A 24,192-nucleotide genomic window follows, 5' to 3' on the forward strand; every position below is an offset into this window, starting at 1 on the left:
AAAGGCAGCATCTGTCAGAAAGGACACTCATCACTCAGGACGTGCCCTTTTCTCACTGGTACCATCAAGGAGGAGGTACAGAAGCTTGAAGACACACACTCAACATTTTAGGAACAGTTTTTTCCCTACAGCCATCAGATTTCTGGGTAGATGCGTTAACTGTAGGTAAATTACCACAATCTTTTTATGATGCCTCCATTTCTCTAATTCATAAAAAAGATAAAGACCCCACTGAATGTGCATCCTATCAGCCTATATCCTTGCTGAATACGGATTCTAAGATTTTTACTAAAGGTTTGGCCACTAGATTAGAAAATATATTACCTCAAATTATCTCTGAAGACCAGACCAGATTTATTAAAAATCATTATTCATCTTTTAACATTAGAAAATTAATTAATATAATTTATACTCCTTCATCTAAAATACCAGAATGTGTCATTTCCTTAGATGCTGAAAAAGCGTTTGATAGAGTTGAATGGCCATATTTATTTAATATGTTGCAGAATTTTAATTTTAGTCTGAAATTTATATCATGGATTAAATTAATATATTATAAACCTTTGGCTTCGGTTCTTACTAATAATCAGAGATCTTTTTTTCAGTTATCCCATGGTACGAGGCAAGGCTGTCCTTTAAGTCCTCTATTATTTGACATTGTTTTGGAACCTTTAGCCATTGCCATTCGTGAATCACCTAATATTTTTGGTATTACCTGTGGGGAAGGGACTTATAAGTTATCATTATATGCTGATGATTTGTTACTCTACATATCTGACCCTGAGAGATCTATTCCTGCTATTTCGTCCTTGCTTGCTCAGTTTAGTAACTTTTCTGGTTACAAACTGAACTTTAATAAGAGTGAATTATTTCCATTAAATATGCAAGTTCCAATTTATAAATACTTACCATTTAAAGTTGTCACAGATCATTTTACTTATTTGGGTATTAAAATTACCAAGAAACATAAGGATTTATTTAAAGTTAACTTTTTACCTTTAATTGACCAAATCAAACAACTTGTTACAGGTGGTCTCCATTATCTTTGTCATTGGTTGGTCGAATTAATGCTATAAAGATGATAGTATTACCCAAATTTTTATATTTATTTCAAGCATTACCAATTTTTATTCCTAAATCTTTTTTATTATTGACTCCAAAATAACCTCGTATGTGTGGCAGAATAAAAATCCTAGATTAAATAAAAAAGATTAACAGAAGCCTATGAAGGAGGGTGGTTTGGCTTTGCCAAACCTGAGATTTGACTATTGGGCAGTTAATATCCGATATTTAATATTTTGGACACAAGAATCGATTATAGATCTTGCCCACAATGGGTAAATTTGGAATGTAAATCTGTACAAGACTTTTAATTATTTTCTACTTTAGGATCTTCACTTCCTTTTGCTTTATCTAAATTGAATAAACAAATAACTAATCCTATAGTTAAACATACATTACGAATATGGTTTCAATTTCATAAATTCTTTGGCTTGAATAAGTTTATCTTATCAAGCCCTATTATATCTAACTTTTTTTTTCAGCCCTCTTTTATGGATCAAGCCTTTGTATTATGGAAAACAAAAGGTATAACATGTTTTCGTGATCTATTTTTAGATAACAGTTTTTGTCCTTTGAACAGCTACCTAATAAATATAATTTGCCTGAAACTCATTTTTTTAAGATACTTGCAAGTTAGAAATTTCTTGAATAATATGTTACAGTTTTTTCCGAAATTATGTCCAATGGACATTACGGAATTTTTTTTAGCTCTGAATATTTGCCAGAAGGGTTTAGTAGCCACCATTTATAATATGATCATGAAAATACATCCAGAAGTATCAGAAAAAATTAAGAAGGAATGGGAAAAAGAACTTCATTGTCTTATACCCACTGAGCAATGGGAGAAAATTTTACAATTACCGGTAGTCAATTCTTCTACTATTGGTGCTAAACAATTTAAGGTTGTACATAGGGCTCACATGTCCAAGGATAAACTTGCTCGATTTTATTCTTATGTTAATCCAACCTATGACAGGTGTCATTCTGAAGTTGCTTCATTGACCCACATGTTTTGGTCCTGTCCTTGCTTGCAAAATTATTGGAAAGATATTTTCGGTACTATTTCAACAGTTCTGAACATCAAATTGCAACCGCATCCTATTACTGCAATTTTCGGTTTACCAATGGTGGATAATAGTTGTTTATCCCCCTCAGCTCGGCGGATGATTGCATTTGTTACATTAATGGCTAAAAGATCTATCCTATTGAATTGGAAATAAATTAATCCTCCAACTATATTTCAGTGGTTTTCTCAAACTATTTCTTGTTTGAGTTTAGAAAAAATTAGAAGTGTTGTCTTTGACCCTTCAGTTAAATTTGAAGAAACTTGGAGACCATTTATTCAACATTTTCATATGAGCTAAACTGACTTCTCCTAAACCGTACTTTTATTATCCTTAATTATTTGGATGGAAGTACGGAGTTATTGACGCTACTGTGTATATTTGACATAATGCAATGGCCCATGTTGGTTAGGTTTTTTTTCTCTTTTTTGGTTTTTTTTTAAAATTTACTCCATTTTTCGTAACTACTATGAGTTTGGGAGGTTATTATATATGGATTATCATCTATTTGTATTTATATTTTAAACTATTAATTATGTACTCTCAAACTGTCGGTATTCATGTTTCATTTATGTTTGTTTAAAAATTAATAAAAAGATTTAAAAAGAAAAAGAAAGATTTCTGGGTGGACATGTGTACTACTTTTTCTTTGCTCTCTTTTTGCACTTCTTATTTAATTTAATTTACATGCATATATATTTCCTATTGTAATTTGTAGTTTTTAAAATTATATATTGCAATGTATTGCTGCCGCAACTTATTTCATGACATATGTTAGTGATAGTAAACACGATTTGCCTTCTTTGCCACCGATTCCACCTCCACGTTAACCTCTTCCTTCTGCTTTTATTCACTTATGTTTCAGTTTGTAGTCTCAAGAAAAGATAAGGAGCAAAAGCAAGATGCAGCTTATCATGTATGTATTCTGCCTTGCCATTTAATCCCCATAATCTTTTGATGTCCAAAACTCCATTTGTCTCAGCAAATGACTATGCCCTGTGAAGCAGAGGATTCCAAAAATCCACAACCCACTATGTCAAGAAATTCCTCTTCATCTTAGTTTTAAAGACTGTCTCCTTAACCAAGATACTTACTTCGCAGGGAACTGTCAAGGTTCAAGGACAAAGATATCCTATTGCACTCCAGATGTGCAGGCACCTGTAATATCCCCAAATGCAGGCCACTCGACTGCATAATTTGTGGTAGTGGGGGACTGTATTTGCACTTTGCCCTGGTCTTGGATGGGACAGTAGCATAGCAGTTAGCATAATACTTTATAGTGCCAGCTGTAAGATCGCGACTGAATTCCTGCTACTGTCTGAAAGGACTCTGTATGTTCTCCCACATTCCAGAGATGTACGGGTGAGGGTTAGTAAGTTGTGGGTATGCTGTACGTTGGTGCCAGAAGCATGGTGACACTTGCAGGCTACCACCAGTACATCCTTGGACTGTGTTGATCTTTGGCGCGAACAATCCATTTCAGTGCATGCTTTGATGTACATGTGACAAATAAAACTAATGTTTAAGATTGTGCTTTTCAAATTAAGACTCTCCATCCTGTGGATGCAGCTTCTCAGCATCCATCTGTCACTTTTCTTACCATCATTGTAAGATCACCTCTCATTTTTCTTCATTCTTCATTATGTTAGTAAAGGCTAACCTAATTTGATCTCTTGTCAAAGGTCAACATGGTTGTGATCTCAATAAAAATGTGTCAAGTGGCTTGTTCAGAACTATCTTCTAAGTCTACACCAATAAGTGAGTCTCAATAAGGAAAGTTAATGGTTTATAATTACCTGGAAGGTGCCAATTACTCGTTTTCTGGCATTCTGGAATATCTCTTCATCTGTCCATGTGGGATTTTGCTCTTGGAGTTTGGAAGCTAAATAATTGTGGTATCGAAACCAGATGATGTTCTCTGCTCGGTGGAATGGACTCTCATTTGCTTTTGCATTTCCAAAATCTGTCAGGAAGAGACAAACAAGCAAAATTAGATCATAAGAATCTACCATTACACCATTTTTATCTAAGGAACACTCACATCCCGGCTCAAGGACAGCTTCTATCCTGCTGTTATAAGACTCTTGAATGGACCTCTTGTATGATAAAGGTAAATTCCGAACTTCATAATCTACCTTCTCATAGCCTTTGCACTTTGTCTACTTGCATTTCACTGTAACTGTATCATTCTATTCCGCAGCCTGTTCCTACTTTTCCCTATTCATGTTCCCTATTCTCACTTCAATATATTTACACACCATAAGATACACTAATGGAATTAGGCCATTCAGTATTTAATAATGGCAGATTTTTATTTAATCCCAATTCTCCTGCCTTCTCCCCATAACCTTTAACCCTCGCTTACCAATCAATCTCTGCCTTACATAAACTTAATGGTTTGGTTTCCACAACCCTCTATGGCAAAGAATTCCATACATTCACCACCTGAAGAAATTATGTTGTGAAATTACCTTTATGGATGGCGCACAAAATGATTATTGGTACATGTGACAATCATAACCCAATTGCTAATAATCAAATTATCCAATTTTACTGGACTACCAATTCATCCAAACACATGTTTCCAAAAGCCATTGTGGCAACTGGGGAAATTAAATTCAAGTAATTAAATATATCAAGAATAAAAAATGAGTAGCTGTAGAGATGACTATAAGATGGCCAAAAGGTTATGAAAACCCATTTGGTTTATTAACAACTATCAGTTAGGATAATCTGCCATTCCTATCCTGCCTGACTTACAGGTGAATTCAATGTAATTGTTGCTTTTATTTCCCCCAAATTCAGGGGAATGCTTAATATTAACACAAGAGCATGTATTCTTCAATTGGTTTTCTACTATCTAGTGTGCATGTGAGGAGATCTAATCAGGAAACGCAAGACCTTCAGTGCCTTAATGTCTTCTTGCCTCTTGCAATCCCCCACCATCTGTACTATGAAGTTGAATGATTGAAGAGACATAAAGCGAGGATAATGACACAGAAAAGAAATACAGGCTTTAATAAGATCTAAGATATCAAATTGCATCTTGTAAGCTTACAAGAGCATTGAGCACTTCAAGTTCTTCGGAAGCAGCATCACTACTAATCTGTCCTGGACCAACAATGTTGATGACACCAATCTCTGTACTTCCTCTGGAGACTATAGAAATTTGGCATGGCCCTGTCCCCCTTTACCAATTTTTATCGCTGTACCATAAAAGACACCACGGCTTGGTATCGCAACTAGTCTGCAGAGAGTTGTAGACACAGCTCAGCCCATGACGGAAACCAGCCTCCCCTCCTTGGATTCTGTCTATACTTTTCACTTCCTCAGTAAAGCAGCTGTAATAATCAAAGGCCCTTCCAACCTGAAATTTTCTCTTCTCCACTCTTCCACTGGGCAGAAAAGGCCAAAGCCTGAAAGCATATGCCAGGATCAAGGAAAGCTTCTATCAGACCCTTATCAGTATTAAATAATTCCCTAATATGATAAATTGGATGCTTTACCTCACAATCTACCTTGTATTGATATTGCACCCTGTTCTTCACCTGCACTGCACTTTCTCTGTAGCTGTTTTACTTTATTCTGTAATGGTATTGTTTTGCTTCAATGCACTTTGTAATTATTTGATCTGTATGAACATCATGCAAGATGAGCTTTTCACTATAGTTTGGTATATGTTGTATGATAATAATAAACAAATTCAAATTCCAATTCCAAGCTTCTTTTCTAGCTCCCTTGGCTTCCACGGCTCAGAATTTGCTTGAAAGTATCAATGCAAGGTATCTGATCCGGTTGTCAGCCTCTTCTTGGACAGATGCAGCATGATCTGCATTATTTCCAAAAGTTCTTTTATTTCAGAATTCAACTACCAAGAAGAAGATTTTACTCCACATTACCTGTCCAGATAATTTAACCCCACAAACAGACATTTTTTTAAACTTCAATCTTCACATTTACAGATCATAATCTATGTTGTGTTACTGTATTCTGGGTGCCATAATACATTCATATTATGGATATGAATAATATCCATAAATTCAGCAAAAGAAAATTTAAAAAAACAAACTGCTATTGATTTCAAAGATTATAGAACTTTGGAAGAAGTCACTAGAAGTAATGACTTTCCTCCAAGAGGACCACAACCTTGTAGCTTGGAGGCTTGCAAGCCTCAATAACCCAGGAGGCTATGCTGGCTGGAGTTAGGGCTTTATGCTGTGGCTCTTGGGAGGATCACCATGCTGAACAGGTCAAAGGGCAGAGGCCAGATTAAGAGTGGTACAGGTCCTCTAGGTTCAGGCATACAGCTCAGGGCAAACAAGTCCTGACTGGTAAAACAAAACAGTTACAGAAACAGCAGTGAATAATCTTTCTATGTCTGTGTGGCCAAAGACAGACAGAGATGGAGGACCTTCATTGCTGCCATGAACCCCAGTGGTGTAACAGGTGGTAAATATTAATGACTTCCATGAACAAGATAGGAGCAAAAAAAGTAGAATGGAAAAAGATTATTGTCTAGAGAAATGATGATATTTGTTACTATTGTATTCTAATTGTGTTTTCAAATCATTCTCCAGATGGAACATAAACAGACTGTTACGCAAGTCCAGCAAAAGAAAGAAAGAATGAATTAGCATGTTTGATATGTATCTTTTGAGTTCCAAATTTACATGTTCACAGTTCAGTGCATGGAATGCCTGAATTTCCTAATAAGTTCCAGTCCAACCTGTTTTTATAACGTCAGATGAGTGATAAATATGGCCCAGGGATAGATATGGGAGCTAGTCCTACAGCTCTGCACCAAGATACTGACAAGAATATCTTCTACAGCTGCCAAAGATGATTCATGAAGAAGGGTTTCAGCCCGAAACGTTGACTATCTATTCAGTTCCATAGATGCTGCCTGACCTGTTGAGTTCCTCCAACATTTTGTATGTGTTAATGGGACTTCAGTTGGATTTTGTATCAAAAATCTGGTGCATATACTTAGCACTTACTCCACCCTGCACTGGAGAACAACCTAGATATGTTCTGTCAAGTCTTTGGAATGGGGCTTAAAACCAGAACCTTCAGAAACAGAGGCAAAAGTTCAGCTAATCAAGCATATCTAGAGTAAGTAACTGCAACAGCAATGCAGTGTAAATTTGTAATGAATGACTGTTCTCCTTAAAGATCTATAGCTAGTTATCCAAACTAACTCATAAGGAATGTTCTTACGAGAGGAGTCAAGCTATTTACCATAAAGTCCCTGAACTCCATGTTGTTTGGTTGCAGGGTCTGCAAATTTCCACAAACGAATCAATCCATTACTTTGCCTCGGCAGCTGTGGGTCTAGGCCAGAAGCCAGACGTCCACCAGAGAAAGCGCGCAGGGCATCACTCCAAGAATGAGATGATCCGTAGATAGAACTTCCGTCGATCCAGGTGGTAACATGGTTTATCTAGAATGAAGGGATGACTGCCAGATGTAAGGTAGCACACAAAAAAATCTTACGTGTTCCATTTCTATTGTTAAAGTTGAGTCTTTCTTAAACTAATCTGTACCCATCAACAAGGTACCCAGCTTGAAAGCAACATGCACCTCATTCCCTGATGTGTCTTGGCCTCACATACAGGATTCTACTGCAGGTACCTCTCACAAGTTATTGCTAAAATAAAATGTTAACTTTAAGCTTCAACAAGTGCAACACAGACAGAAAGGTCTCCTTGTGCCCTAATCAAATGTCCTCCCCCACAGATCAGTGCTAGAAATAGATCACCCTGTCAATCATTCACTTGTTATTGGAGTGGGCTTGCTCCAACATCTTGAACTACAGAAATTAGTTAATTGGATGTGGGGATGAGATAGGAAATATCCAAAATGTGGAAAATACTAATAATACAAGCTCTTTAAAATTGAGGTAACAAACAATCTGCTAGAGGAGTTCAGTGGGTAGCGCAGCATTTGTGGGCGAGGTGAGTGTGAGGAATAGTCAATGTTTGTGTTGGATCCTTGCATCTGTAAAATTGAAACCCATTCATTTCTTGGTGACAGCAAGTACAATGGAGATATAATTTAATTTGGAGATACATCACGGTTATCGGCCCTTTGACCCATTAAGCCACACTGGCCAATTACACCAATGTAACTAATTAAGCTACTAACCTGTGGGAGGAAATTGGAACACCCGAAGGAACCTCACATGGTCACAGGGAGAATGTATAAACTCCTTACCAATAGGTTGCTAGCGCTCTAATAGCGTACGCAAACCACTAGGTTACCGTGCCACCCTATAAGGAAAATATTTTTATATGAAGAGTGTGACGATATGTAAGGGAGATGGGAATAGATTCTAATTTTGATAGATATTTGAGAGAAAATAATTTGCAAGAATAGAGGGAATTAGACTAACAATACAGGTGTACTGGGGGAAATGGGAGATAAATTAAATGGATCAAAGGGGCTCAGTCTGAAACATTGACTGTTTTTCATCTTCATAGATGCTGCCTAACCTGCTGAATTCTTCAGGCATTTTGTGTTTGTTGTTCACGTGTACTGTAGCATTCTATAATTGTACATTGGGTATCTCAGCACATTGACAGGACCTCCAACAGTGCCGCACATCTTCAACCTAAAGGGACAATGACCAAATGGTCTCTCTTAACTCCATTTGACATAATTATTGCTAAATACTCATTTTATTGTATTATTAAGCATTGTTGAATATTTTGACTCATTCTTCAGTTGAGGTAAAGAAGTTGCACTGAGGTCTCATGCAATGTTCAGAAACCTAGTAGTGAGGAATAACGACTGGAGTTAATATATCCATCGATTTTCACTTTTATATAAGAGAAATGATTCCATTGTATGTGCTTCCCTGCAACCAAATGCATCCTTCATTCCATCTCTCCCTGCTAGGAAAGGTAATTGGAGAGGATGTCAGTGAAGATCTGTGTTTCTAGCTTTAGATCTGTTTAATATTTTATTTAAAATGATTTATCTGTTGGACAGTTGCACTGAGCTCTGTCACGTGACACACCTGCACTCGGGGGTAGTTTGGACTTTGTCCTGACTTGGTTGTCCATCGAGAGCGCTGAAATGGAAGCTCCACCCTCCCTGTGCTATTGGGATCAAAAACTGGGTCTCCAGATGGAACCTGAATGTTAAGAAACTCAGCAGGGCATCCATTTCCAACCGCTTCCAAAATTTCATCAAAGACGTGAAACCCTGAAAGGTTCAAACAAAGCAGGAAAATATTTATTATAAAAGATTCAATAAAAATATATTTTATTCATAGGCATATAGATGTAAGAAAAATGGACGGTTATGGGACTGTTCATTTGTGGTATGATGTGAATGATCATAGTCTTTCTATTGACAGTGATTGATCCTGGCAAATTTTCCTACAGAAGTGGTTTGCCAATGCCTTCTTCTGGGCAATGTCTTTACAAGAAGGGTGACGCCAATCCCTTTCAGAGATTGTCTGCCTGACATCAGTGGCTGTATAACCAGGACCAGTGATATGTTCCAGATGCTCATACGGCCATCCACCACCTGCTCCCATGGCTTCACATCACCCTGATCAGAGGCTATGGGGTGAGGGGGGGGGGGTGCGAAGCAAGTGCCTCACTTTGCTTCACATGTTCAACCATGTTCTGTGTTCATTTTCTTTCAAATAAAGAATGGCAGACTTGTCAAGAATTAGAAGACTTAGAATGAAGGATGAAGATAATACCTAATGTACTATCAGAAGATATGTCTTCGCAGTCAGTGGTTATAAATCAGAAGCAGATCCAATCATGGCATTCAAAAAGTGAACTGGATAAAGACTTCAATGGGTAATATTTGTGAGGCTATGGGCAGCTAGTCCAGAGATTTGGACCAGTTAGAGTCCACATGCATAGAGATGATGTGACTCTGTGCACTACAGGATAGAATTAGCTTGGTTGCAGTCTGTTGTACTATTTCCACTGAAGGTCAGTAGACTTAAGAGTGTTTCTGGTGAAACCACAGATGTGACTATGACTGCTGATACTCAAATAAAGGAACTGATAAACTAAAATAGATCATCTGAATAATCACTTTTTGTCCTGATGGTTTCATGATTCAACAATAACTAGCAGGACAGCTAAGTTGGTAGCACAGTAGTGGTGCTGGTAGAGGCACTGCCTCACAATGCCAGAGAACTGGGTTCAATTCTCATTATGGTATTATGCATAACACCATATGACCATAAGACAGAGGAATAGAGTTAGGTCATTAGGCCCAACAAATCTGATCCACCATTCGATCGTGGCTGATTTAATTTCCCCCTTAACCCATTCTCCTGTTTTCTCCCCATAACCTTTGACATCCTTACTAATTAAATATCTATAATCAGTATTTAAAATATACGCAGTGATGTTGCCTCCATAGCCATCTGTACAATGAGTTCAACTGATTCACCACCCTGGCTAAAGAAATCCTTCCTCATCTCTGTTCTCAAGGGACATTCTAAACTCGTGCTCCCCAGTCATAGATTCTCCCACCAATGGAATCATCCTCTCCACATCCACTCTATCCAGTCCTTTCAATATTTGGTGGGTTTCAATGTGATTCCTCCCCCCATCATTCTTCTAAACTTCAGCAAGTACAGGCCCAGAAACATCAAACATTTCTCATACAGTAACCTTTTGTCCTCATAAACCATTTCTGGAGCCTCTGCAATGTCAGCATATCCTTTGTTAGATATAGAATCCAAAACAGCTCACAATACTCCAAATGTGATTTGACCAATGCCTTATTAAGCCTCAGCTGTACATCCTTACATTTCTAGTCCTCAGATGTAAGAGAAGTTTGGGTAAGTACATGGATGGGAGGGGTATGGAGGTTCAAGTGCAGGTCGATAGGTCAAAGCAGAAAAAAGTTCAGTATGAACTAGATGAACTAGGGTTTGCGACCTGCACCTGACTACTCTGGTAGAGGCTGCACACAGCTTTTCTTGTCTGCTGTGCTCTTGAATGAGATTTTTGGCAGGTGTCCTATTTGCAGCCATCTCTGGGCTTGCTACAGACTCTCAGCAAAGTCTCACTTTTAAAACTTGTCATCTTTGATTTCAATGTCCTCACTCCTCCTTTCCACCATAACCCACTCCAGCTTGAATCTCACCGAGATATATGCACTCCGCGAATCCTACCCTCTTGTTTACATCCAGTTTTAATCACTCCATCATTGTCAACCACACCTACAACTCTCACAGTGCCAAGCTTTAGAGTTCTTTACTTACCTTCTCTATTATCTCTTCATCTTTTATGAGAAACATAGAAAACCTACAGCACAATACAGGCCCTTTGGCCCACAAAGCTGTGCCAAACATGTCCCTACCTTAGAACTACCTAGGCTTTACCCATAGCCCTCTATTTTCCTAAGTTCCATGTAGCCATCCAGCAGTCTCTTAAAAGACCCTGTTGTTTCCACCTCCACCGCCGCCGCCAGCAGCCCATTCCACACACTCACCACTCTCTGTGTAATAAACTTACCCCTGACATCAAGTATAAGATAATACATTTGCAGAAAACTAGAATGGAATGCATGAAAATAGTAAAGCAAAGAGCAGAGCGATCTAGGAGAACATGACAAGAATGCTTAAAGCAGCACACATAAGTATAGTTGTTGAGAAAGCTTATGGGAAACCTGTTTTTCATCTAAAGTAGAATGCAGAAATGTGGGGAGATCATGATAGAGTTATTAAAAGCACTGTTAATGCAAAGCAGAAGGTCCAGCACCATCAGAAGCCTGAAGTCAAGCACTACCAGGTTCAGGAGCAGCTACTTCACTGTAACCATCAGGTCCTTGAACAAATCTGCACAATCTGAACATGTCCTCAGCCATGGAACACTCTCAGACTTGCACAAGCATCCCTGAAAATGTGTTTATTGCACTAATATTCTATTTTGTAGACTTTTTTGCCAGTCTTGTACAGTGTATATTCCATGTACTGTCTGAGTTGAAGTGTCCATGATATTACTGCAAGCAAGTTTTTCATTGTACCTGTAACTCTCCATACCTGTGCACATGACAATGAACTAGATTTGAACTTGCAATGGAATTCATGAGGGTGCAGAAAACTTTTCTGAGTTTGTTGCCAAGGCTGGAAAGTAATTTCTTTGGAACAATGAACATGAAAGGGAAACTATAAGAGGCCCAGACAATATAAACAGTAAGTGTAATCTAGGATTATTTTTAGTTTAATAAATGATCTGCCTGAGGAACTTAGTGGGTCAGGCAGTATCTGTGGTGAGGGAAGGAATTGTTGACATTCAGATCGAAACACTGCTTTGCTACTTTTAGTGTAGTTCATTTCGTCATCCACTACAAAGTCATTTCAAGGTATGCCAACTTTAAGATAAAACTTCTCATGCAGTCTTGATGCAGAGCTTTGATCCCATATATCGATGATTCATTTCCCCCAGCAGATGCTGCTTGACCCATTGAGTTCCTGAAGCAAATTATTTGTTGCTTCAGATTTCAGCATCTGTAGTCTCTTGTGTCTCTGTTAGTTTATTCTATTTCCTTATCCACATTTCTTTTAAATGTTGAAATTGACCTTGCATCCATTATTTCCACTGGCAGCTCATTCACATTTGCACCATCTTCTGAGTGAAGAAATTCTTCCTCAGGTTTCCCTTAAGTATTCACCTTTCACCCTTAACCCATAACCTCTAGTTCTGGAAAGCGTGCAATAGACAATAGGTGCAGAAGTAGACCATTCGGCCTTTCGAGCCTGCATCGCCATTTTGAGATCATGGCTGATCATCTACCATCAATACCCGGTTCCTGCCTTGTCCCCTATTCCTTGATTCCCCTATCCATAAGATACCTATCTAGCTCCTTCTTGGAAGCATCCAGAGAATTGGCCTCCACTGCCTTCTGAGGCAGTGCATTCCACACCCCCACAACTCTCTGGGAGAAGAAGTTTTTCCTTAACTCTGTCCTAAATGACCTACCCCTTATTCTCAAACCATGCCCTCTGGTACTGGACTCTCCCAGCATCTGGAACATATTTCCTGCCTCTATCTTGTCCAATCCCTTAATAATCTTATATGTTGCAATCAGAGATTTATAATCAATTTGCAATCAGTGCAAAGAAGATTTATAACAATGTTGCCAGAACTCAGGTACAAGTTATATTTGAGTTGTAATTGTAAGCTACTGGGTGACTTTATTTGGCAAAAAACAACTTTAAATCTGAATGAATGTTTGCAGATCTAAAGCATTCAAAAACTTATAAGCTAACTTACCAAAGTAGACAAACAGAACAGTTCGGTTTTTGGAACATGGTATTCCCGACTTCCCTTGCATTGCCACATTGCTGATCATGCGAGCATTCGGTAATTCTGGTTCTCGGAAAACTTCGTAAACTCCATCAGCATAACGAGCTGGCAGCAGGCGAACAAAGGGGGTGTCTGAAAAGGAGAACAGTGACTCACTGGTTACTTTTCAAATTCAAATAACTTTTAATGCTTCAATAAATACTATGCTAGTAATGAGAGGCTATAGTGGGTAAAGATGATTCATCGAGACTCTGCCATAATCATAAGTACTCTGATTCCACCTTTCAAATTATGAAATGTTTTGAAAGCATAGATATAGAGAAGATGTTTTTATATGTGGACAATACAAAAAACAGCTTCAGGCCTTAGCTTCATTTTCATGTCTCTTCCCCAACAATCACTGACTTCAGCCAAAAATGTATGGCAAACTACAGGGGAAAACTGGTCCCAAGGATTTTTTAAGTAAGTTGACCTCTTCATTTTTAAGAGTTTTAAATGCTACAGAATATGAGGGGCATTTAGGTATCATTAAAAACAAACAACTTGAGACTTTTGGAGACAATAAAAAATCTTGAGCTAGGTGAGAAAACTACTGGCATGGCTTTGCTGCCTGTTAAAAATTCCCAGAGGTGAATTATTTATGGGGATTTTCTGCCTCTAGGCCAGTTTTGACCAATGAGAGCAGTCATATGAATCTACATTACACCTCCCTGGTTTCTGAGAGGTCATTGGATGGTGGTTTCAACTCAACAAAGGAAGAGAACCTTCAGCTCATTGTACCTGCACAATTCTATTTCCTGTTGTCAAGAATACTTCCAATAGTATGCTACAAAATTCTTTGCCATTGACAAGATTGATGCACCATCAATAACTCACTCTGAGACGTAAAGGCGAGATATCGGCTTTTATTGACTAGAAGAAGGAACAAGCAGTGGTTGACCACCATACTACATCCTGGAGACAGAGAGCACGGGCTCAGACCTCAATCGCCTTTATACAGGGGTCTGTGGGAGGAGCCACAGGAGCAGTCAGCAGGGGGCGTGTCCAGACAGGTATATGTAGTTCACCACAAAGATGTTGTAAGATTTGTTAGTATTTGACACAGCATATGTCAGTTATAACATACCTAACTCTGATTCTAATTGTAGAAATAATTACAGGTAGAAGAAATCACTTACCTACTGTCCCTCTGCTGTGATGGGCAAGATTATTGTACCATCCATCATATCGCTGTACCTCCCAATTCAGAGCAGCATCTAAATCAAAGTAAATCTGTATGGTCAATACTGCGATTCTCTTCAATACTATGAGTCTACATTACTGGCATAATAACCCAGAAGGAATGATTTAGTGATTCAGAGATATGCTCAGTACACCTACTTGTGAATGTAAATATCTAATCAATCAATCTCGTGGCGGCAACTCAAACATAAACGGATACAGACATTGTCAAGAGGTTCAGTTGTTGTTCATCAGACTGGGGAAGAAATGTTATCTATGTGACTGACTGTGGAATGACTAGATGCCAGTTGGAATCGTTTCAGTATAAAAATATAGATCAAACAACACCATGATTGTTTTCTTTTTTACATATTTTTAACCATGTAACAATTACAGCACAGAAACAGGCCATCTCGGCCCCTCTAGTCTGTGCTGAACGCTTACTCTCACCTAGTCCCACCGACCTGCACTCAGCCCATAACCCTCCATTCTTTTCCTGTCCATATACCTATCCAATTTTACTTTAAATGACAATATCGAACCTGCCTCTATCATTTCTACTGGAAGCTCATTCCACACAGCTACCACTCTCTGAGTAAAGAAATTCCCCCTCGTGTTACCCCTAAACTTTTGCTCCCTAACTCTCAACGTATGTCCTCTTGTTTGAATCTCCCCTACTCTCAATGGAAAAAGCTTATCCAAGTCAACTCTATCTATACCCCTCATAATTTTAAATACCTCTATCAAGTCCCCCCTCAACCTTCTATTCTCCAAAGAATAAAGACCTAACTTGTTCAACTTTTCTCTGTAACTTATGTGCTGAAACCCAGGTAACATTCTAGTAAATCTTCTCTGTACTCTTTCTATTTTGTTGACATCTTTCCTATAATTCGGTGACCAGAATTGTACATAATACTCCAAATTTGGCCTTACCAATGCCTTGTACAATTTTAACATTACATCCCAACTCCTATACTCAATTTATAAAGGCCAGCATACCAAAAGCTTTCTTCACTACCCTATCCACATGAGATTCCACCTTCGGGGAACAATGCACCATTATTCCTAGATCACTCTGTTCTACTGTATTCTTCGGTGCCCTACCATTTACCACATATGTCCTATTTTGATTATTCCTACCAAAATGTAGCACCTCACACTTATTAGCATTAAACTCCATCTGCCATCTTTCAGCCCACTCTTCCAACTGGCCTAAATCTCTCTGCAGGCTTGAAAACTTCATTATCCACAATGCCACCTATCTTAGTATCATCTGCATACTTACTAATTCAATTTACCACCCCATCATCCAGATAATTAATGTAATGATTAATGTAAACTTTATTATGAACGAAGTTTATTTTTTAAATATAAAAGATGGCTTACTACTATGAGGGGAAACCTTAGAGAAATTATGTAAGGTTGAATATTCTAAAATGGTGTAAGATTGAAATTATGTGTGGTAGAGAAGATGGATGGAAACAGTCTTCCTCTGGGTTAGGAGAGTCCAAAACTAAGGGACATAGATTTCAGGTGAGAAAGGAGCAACTTTTTCCATGTCAAAGTTGGTGAGTTTATGAAACGAGCTGTCAGAGGAAGTGGATAGTTACATCAAGAGGCAGGCTTGGAGGGATATGGGCAGAATGCAGGAAATTGGGAGTAGCTGGGTGGCACTGTGGTTGGCATCGACATGTTGGGCCAAAGGGCCTGTATCATAGCATCCTGGAGGAAGCTAACATCAACTCCATAGCCACAACTGTAACTCAACACCAATTGCGCGAGGTCGGCCACATCATCTGTACACCAGACTCCTGCCTCCCTGAATAACTCCTGTTCAGCCAACTCAAGGATGCAAAGCTCACTCCTGGAGGACAGAAAATGCAGTTTAAGGACAATATCAAGACCCAGTTGGGGAAGTGCCACATCAGCCTGAATGGATGGGAGAAATTACCACAGGATAGGGAAAGCTGGAGAAGGACTACACAGCTCGAAGAATACCTCCACTGTGCCACTGAGACTAGGCGGCTTTAACAGAAGGAGAGACTGGGAAAGGCCTGACCAGTATCATCCACCACCACTTCAATGACCTACACCTGCCAACACTGCAATAGGACTTGTGGATCATGGAGCAACCTCTTCAGTCATCGCAAGACCCACAAGTGAACAGATCAACCACTAGGAGAAGAATCATACTCGACCATGAGTGATCAATGAGGATGATCATGGTTGCTGTGTGATTACCTTCATGACAGCAATAATGAATGGACTTTACTTGTCTTGCAAGGAACGTCTATATTCCTGAATGCAGGAAAATTTCTCCAATAAAATAACAGTGTACTAGAAATATATATCATACTTATAAATAGAAAAATATAATCTAATAATTGCCAAAAAGTGATCAAAATAATAGTTATACTACTTATTCATTTCTTGAGATTTAGGTGTCACTGGGACGGCCAGCAATTATTGCATATATTTAATTGCCTTCAACATCAAGAAGGGTTCCGCCTTCCCGAACTGTTGCAGTCCTACTTACGAAAGTGCTGCCCCAAGGCTGACAGAGAGCAATTTTTTCCAGTACTTTAACCCAGTGATAATGAAGGGTTGGTGAAACATTACCAAATCACAATGGCGTGCTGCAGGGAAAATAATCTGAAGCTGGTGGTCTTCCTGTGTGCTTGTTGTTATGGTCTTCTTGGTAGTAAATATCAGAGAGTTGGCAGCTGCTGTCAGCATAGTCTGGGTGAGTAACTGCAGTCATTTCATGGATGATTCATTCTGGAGCCACTTTCTGCTGGTGATGCAGGGAGTGACTGTTTAGGAGTGGTGGGACAAAGCAGGTGGCTTTGACAGGATAAATGTGACTTTATGAGAATTATATTAGAGCTGTGCTCATCCAGGCATGCTCCAATGAGGATTCCATCACACTTCTGACTTCAGCATGTTCAAGAGGTGAGTCACCCAGCTCACTGAGTAGCTGTGGGCTACCCAGCCTCTGACTCCCTAATATTTATGTGGGTTAACCAGTTGGATTCCCAAAATCAAAATTAAATTTATTATCAAAGTTCATAAATGTTACCATATACTACCTTAAGATTCATTTTCTTTCAGATATTTACATTAAAGTAATGGAATACAACAGATTTATGAAAAAATAAACATAGCAAAGACAAACAACCAATGTGCGAAAGAAGACAATCATTCAAATAATCAAAAAAGTAAATAAATATCTACTGAGATTGAGATGTAGAGTCCTTAAAAGTGAGTCTATGGGTTGTGAAGTCAGTTCACTGTAGAGGTAAGTGAAGTTATAAGCTTGATGAACTTGGTGATTTGGAACCGAAGGCTCCTGTATCTTGATAGTAGCTGTGAGAGGACAGCATGACCTGGATGGTGAGGTCCTTGGTGATGGATGTTGCTTTCTTGTGGCAGCGCTCCTTGTAAACGTGCTCAATGATATGGAAGGCATTCCCTGTGATGGACAGGGCTGCATCCACCACTTTTACATTCATGGACATTGGTGTTTCCATAACAAGTCGTGATGCAACCAGTCAAGATACTCTCCACTGTACATATAGAGAAGTTTGCCAGAGTTTTAGATGACATTCCAAGCTACAAAAGCTTCTAAGAAAATAAAGACACTGCCCTTCCTTCTTTGTGATGGCACTTACGTGCTGGTCCCAGGATAGATCCTCTGAAATGTTAACACAAGGAATTCTAAGTTACTGACCCTCTCCACCTGCAGTCCCCTAATGAGAACCTCCAGCTTCTTCTTCCTGTAGGGAATAACCAGCTCTTTTGGTTTTGGCTTTGGTCAATAATGATCCACAGGATGTTCATGACAAGGAAGCTGGATGATGATAATGCCATTGAATGACAAGCGTAGATAGTTACTCTCCTTTGTTAAATGTGTACATTTCCTGGCACTTTCATGGCATGGATGTTATGTATTGCTTAATAGCTCATTCCTAAAGGTTATCTAGATCTTACTGCTTACGGGCAAGAGCTGTGGTATCTGCCATGAAGTTGCAAACTAAACTAAATGTTGTGCAATTATCAGCAAACATCCTCATTTCTGTGGTTATGATGGAAACACCATCAATAAAGCAACTGAAACTGATTGGGTGCAGACACAGCTCTGACGAACTCCTACAGTGACGTTCTGGATAGGGATGATCGGAAGTCAATGGAATCCAATAGTGGTGGAGCATTTTACCAGTGTATTCTTGAAAGTATCCGGACTGGTTGTATCATGGTCTGGTACAGGAATTCAAATGGACAGGAATGTAAGAAGCTGCATAGAGTAGTGGACCCAGCCCAATACATCATGGGCACATCCCTCCACACCACTGGTAATATCTACATGAGGAACTGTTTCATATAGGCAACATCCATCATCAAAGATCATCACCATCTGGGTCAGACCATCTTCTCATAACTACCATTGGACAGGAGCTCCAGAAGTCTGAAGTCCGAAGTCCCACACCACCAGGTACAAGAACAGCTACTTCCCTTCAACCATTCAGTTTCTGAACCAGGCAGCACAACCTGAATCACTACCTTTGTGTAGCAACTTGGATCACTTTGAACTAAAATAGAAGTCAATTATTTTAATTCTAATTGTGTCATTTCTTGTGCAAGTAGTGTAGAATTTATGTTTAATTTGTTGTTTTACTGCTGTTTATATGATACCATGTGCCTGTGATGCTGCTGAAAGTAAGCTTTTCATTGCACATGTACTTCTGAAGATGACAATAATCTCAGCTTTTTTTCCTAAAGTGATGAAAGTTAGGTTCTAGAAACATTAACCAGTTTAGAATACCAAATCACTGTTATACAATGGGTCTTATAGTCTACTCCAATGTACTTAAATGCTAATTTCAATATACCTGGGGAGTGAAGAGTGAAAAACAAAACAGGATTAACAATGAAAGAAGCTTGTCATCGATATTGGATCCAGCCACTCTAAAATGATTTGGGATTTGGCTTTCAGAGTATTAAGTAGGCAAAAACAGCAGCTAATACTAGAACAACTGCCTAGTGCAGGATTCCCTCAGTTGTTTTCTAAGTCCCAGTCTGTGTACTATGAAAAACAACAGGCTCTGAGCTTGTTAGTGCCTCTGACAAGATTTCAATGAGGAGGTCCATAGGGAGAGTTGGAACTAGAATTGGCAGTGGAGAGTTGCAAGATTAAGGTTACCGGTAGTTTTCTTTGGCACATGCACATTGAAACATATAGTGAAATGTGAGTGTCAATAACCAACACAGTTTGCGTTGTGCTGTGGGAACCCGGCAAGTTTCATCATGCTTCTGGTGCCAACGTAGCAGTCCCACAACTCACTAATGCTAACTCATATATCTTTGGAATGTGGGAGGAAACTGGAGCACCCGGAGGAAACACATGCAATCACAGGGAGAACGTCCAAACAGACAATGTGGGAATTGAACCCTGATCTTACAGCTGGTGTAGTAAAGTGCTAAACTCCCATGCAAGGGGAAAGGTGTACCATGTGCTAAAGTTCAGAAATATAATTGACTGAAGAGTTAGTTGGGAGTGAGGAGGGGATGCTGAATAACTGGGAAGAGGCTGAAAGTTCTTTTGAACTGGGTTCTGTTGGGAACAGTTGGAAGCAAACACCAAAAAAATTTGAAAGCAGTCAATTACATTCCTGAACTTTAACACATGGTACACCTTTCCTCATTGCACGATAGTGTAGCACTTTACTATACCGGGATATATCTGCAAGAGAAGTTAATGTCTCAATATCACTTATTACCAGAAAAGACTGATCTACCGTACTTTAAATCACATCACAGCAGATCTCAGTTGTCTGGTTAGTACTAGCTTTCTCAGTTACCTTTTCTGTTCCCAGGCTTTGTCTATACAATGAATGTAACATAATTGTTTGTAATGCAAGCAGTGCAAACTATTTGTCATCAGTGGGCACTTAGTAATCTTGTCTTATTCATTTACTTAACACATGTCTGCCATAGCAATGAGTTTCTCATTTGGCATTAAGTATTTTGTCCAAATCTAAGAAGCAAATGTCACTGATAATCCTTTACATCATCTTCATGAGTTAGCACCCAACTGACAAGAAGCTCAACACAGTTTTGGATAAAGTTGTGCACTCGACTGGCACACTTTCACCATCCTAAGTCTGGGATTCATACATTACTGATGCAGCGTGGCAACCATGTGAGTGTTTCAAAGTCGAAGTAAATTTATTATCAAAATATGTATACCACCATACACTACCTTGAGATTCATTTTCTTACAGGCATTTGCAAAAAACTAAAGAAATAAAACTATACATAAATAAAGACTGAGAAGCAAAAATGTGTAAAAGACAAATTGTTCAAATAGACTCCTTGGACGTGACTCCATAGGTTGAGGAATCAGTTCAGAGTTGAGGAGAGTGAAGTTATCCACTCTGGTTCAGGAGCCTGATGGTTGTAGAGTAATAACTGTCCCTGAATCTGGTGCTGTGTAATCCAAAGCTCCTGTAACACTGCCCTGTGATGTTTTGTAACTCCAAAACAAAAAACTACTTGAATAAAAAACATGGAGAATTGGAGATATGTGTTTTAGTTTCACTTTTAATCTAGCGAGACATGCACTTATAATGTGGTGACGTGATGACATATGCCATTCATGTACTTTTACATGTAACCAATAATGAATTATTCAAAGAAAGCTTATTCAAACGATGTGTTTACATTATTCAATTACTGAAATATTAAATACACAACACTCCAAATCAACATAGAATGAATCTCAAATTTATATATATAGTACACTATAAAATATAACTACTATATAGACATTCACAGCATAGTAGATTTTAAATTGCCCCATGCAGGCCTAAAGATTTAATGGCTGAGGCGAATTTCTTACTTTGTGGGATAACATTTTTCCTGACAAGAGGGGTCACTAACTTGGCAGGTCAGATTTATGGCTGTGAAACAAGCTCAGGTTCTAGAGCTTGCTCCACGGCGGTTGACTCTGGGACTGCAGCTCTGAATACCTTTCTTCTGGACGTGCTGGCATCTTGAACTGTGCATGACAAGCTGCTCAATCTGCTGATCTATCCCAACCCATCAGACAAAGCTTTGAGTCAACGCTTTCCTTTTGACTATGCCTCGATGATTGACATGTACAGTACTGTACAAAAGTCTTACCCTCTGGTCAATCTGGGTGGCCATGTAGATCTGAGACAGTGTGGGATTTTTTCTGACTGTCTGCTGAATCATCTCTGACATACTAGAGAGATTTTCGATTTGCATTAGAGAATATGTCAAGATGTGTAAATTTTTCAGATATTTCCTTTTCTAAGGGTAAACTGGATAATCCATCAGCATTTCCATGATTGGTCATTCTCTTGAATTCAATCTTATAATTGTGTCCCCCAAGAAACGGAGCCCATCTCGGCATTTGTGCTGTTGTTATTAGAACACCCTTCTGTGGGTTGAAAATGAACACTAGTGGTTGATGATCAATAATGAGGGTAAACTCTCTCCCACACAAAATCTAGTTGAAACGTTTTATACCCCAACTAGACTGAAGGCCTCTCTGTCAATATATGTGTAATTTTTCTTTGCAATAGTAGGGGAACATGATGCAAAGGCTATGGGGTGTTCACTTCTATCACTCATAACATGTGACCCGACTGCACCTGTACCATAAGGTGAGGTATCACAGGGAAAATTCACTGGATGGTGTCTATCATAATGGATGAGTACGGTGCCTGATGTTACCATTTCCTTTGCCTTTTGGAAAGCCACCTCATCCCGTTTTGTCCATTGCCATTTCTTTGAGATCTGTAGTGGGTGGGGCACAGTAATGACGTTTGCCAGAAAGCTGTTATAATTATTGACAAATCCAAAACAGGTCTCCAACTGTGACACATCCTTTGGCCCTAGGACATCTACCACTCTTGAATTTCGCCTGCCCATTTGTGTAATTCTGATGTATCAATGATGTGAGCACAGTAAGTGAAGCTTGGTTTAAAGAATTCAGCTCATGATCACCCTTGAATACTGCTATGGCATTATCAGTATCCTTCTTAAATTACTTTCAGTTGATTCGATTGCAGGGGATTTGGCATGCAAATGTTGGAAGGATCTCCAATCGCGTTGTTGCCTCAGCCGATCATGCCCCACAATGCTGGCCCTCCTGTTTTTACCAAATACTGACCCAAAGTGGCTTGTTGGTTCTTGCATTTCACTGTTACGATTCTCATTCCCACAAGAGTTATCTTTTCTCCAGTATAAATTCTTAGTTGGATATCTGCAGGCTTCAGTTTAGTATCTCTGAAATGCTGTTCAAACTCATTTTGTGGAATGACTGAAATAGCTGAGTCGGTGTCCAACTCCATTTTAACTAATTTGCCATTCACTTCTGGTGTAAGTCTTATTGCTTGTCTATTGTTAGTTTTCACATTGTAAATCTCAAATCTATTCAGTCCTATGTCACTCTCATCATTAACAGATGTTTTCATCAACAGCATGCAAATTAGTGCTAATTTTGAAACTGCAATTTGACTTTTTAGTTTTTTCTCTTCCTTGTACAGTCTATTTATTTTTATCTGCCCAATAGGCTCTTTGTATGCATTTTCTGCAAGGTTGACCTTTAAATCTGCATAATCTGTATGTGAGCCCCTGCCAGGATAGTAACACAATTTGCTTGGCCAGGCCAGTTTCTGTTTAAATGTGTCAAATTTGTTCATGCACACTTTTATTCCTGACTTCAACTCAATTGCGTCTCTGTCTGCTGTTTCCATTGATAGAGCAGTTTCAACTGCTCTTTTAAAAGCGAGTTGTGCCTCGGTTAGGAGCTGTACTTGAATGCTTTCTTGTAAGATTCCACAAACCAAATGATCTCTCAGTGCATCATTAAACTCATCATTGAATTGACAATGCTCAGGCAACTCCTTCAATTCGGCCACATATGCTGAAATGGATTTCCCCTTCCTTTTGGTTCTGGCTAGGAGACCTAAAGCATTCAGCAAGCAACAATGGTTTCAGTTCTAAAGTGTTCCTACATTACTTTCACAATATCAGCAAAGTTAATTTCGGTTGGTTTGGTGGAATCAGTCAAACTTCTAAGCAAATTGTATCCCTTTAAATCCAATGCACTCAGTAAATCTGGCACTTGCTTTTCATTGGCAATTTCATTTGCTTTAAAAACTGCTCAATTCTCTTAGTGTACAATATAGTTATCTCTTGTGCAGTCCAATGTATCTATCATACTGCTTTTTTATTTATGATTATTATCACCTGGTACTCATTGATTATGAACCCATTAATTTGTCCATTTTTCTGCCTTTTTTAATATATCCATCTCTGTCCCTTCCCAAAAAAGCACGTGCTGTGCTGTTTTTTTTTAACTTGACCATTTTGCGCTGCTCTTTTTTGCTTGAACATCTCGCTATTCTTCAACAGGTAGGTAGTCATCTCAGGTTGTTTAAAACTTAATCATTGCCACAGCTATAGTTTGTAACTCCAAAACATAAAACTAATTGAATAAAAAACACAAAGCCAAGAGTTGTGTG

General features: G+C 38.8%; 2 protein-coding genes and 1 pseudogene across 2 annotated transcripts in view; 1 reads left to right on the top strand and 2 right to left on the bottom strand.

Moving 5' to 3' along the window:
- The window catches only part of LOC140714472 (dual oxidase 2-like), a 109,024-nt gene extending 94,357 nt beyond the window's left edge, over positions 1–14,667 (bottom strand). Inside the window, exons 1-5 of the mRNA XM_073025767.1 lie at positions 14,596–14,667; positions 13,385–13,549; positions 9,145–9,332; positions 7,365–7,566; positions 3,923–4,089 (exon numbers count right to left, since the gene is read on the bottom strand). Of these exons, the coding sequence (XP_072881868.1) occupies positions 3,923–4,089; positions 7,365–7,566; positions 9,145–9,332; positions 13,385–13,463 (636 nt within the window). The 5' untranslated portion in view covers positions 13,464–13,549; positions 14,596–14,667. The remainder of the gene's footprint in view (positions 1–3,922; positions 4,090–7,364; positions 7,567–9,144; positions 9,333–13,384; positions 13,550–14,595) is intronic.
- LOC140714176 (secretory carrier-associated membrane protein 5) overlaps positions 1–24,192 on the bottom strand; it is a 366,120-nt gene that overhangs the window by 201,244 nt on the left and 140,684 nt on the right. The window lies entirely within an intron of this gene.
- LOC140714536 (U1 spliceosomal RNA) lies at positions 3,213–3,360 on the top strand (annotated as a pseudogene).

Source organism: Hemitrygon akajei, chromosome 21, assembly GCF_048418815.1.
Source record: "Hemitrygon akajei chromosome 21, sHemAka1.3, whole genome shotgun sequence".
In the NCBI taxonomy this organism is placed as follows: Eukaryota; Metazoa; Chordata; class Chondrichthyes; order Myliobatiformes; family Dasyatidae; genus Hemitrygon; species Hemitrygon akajei.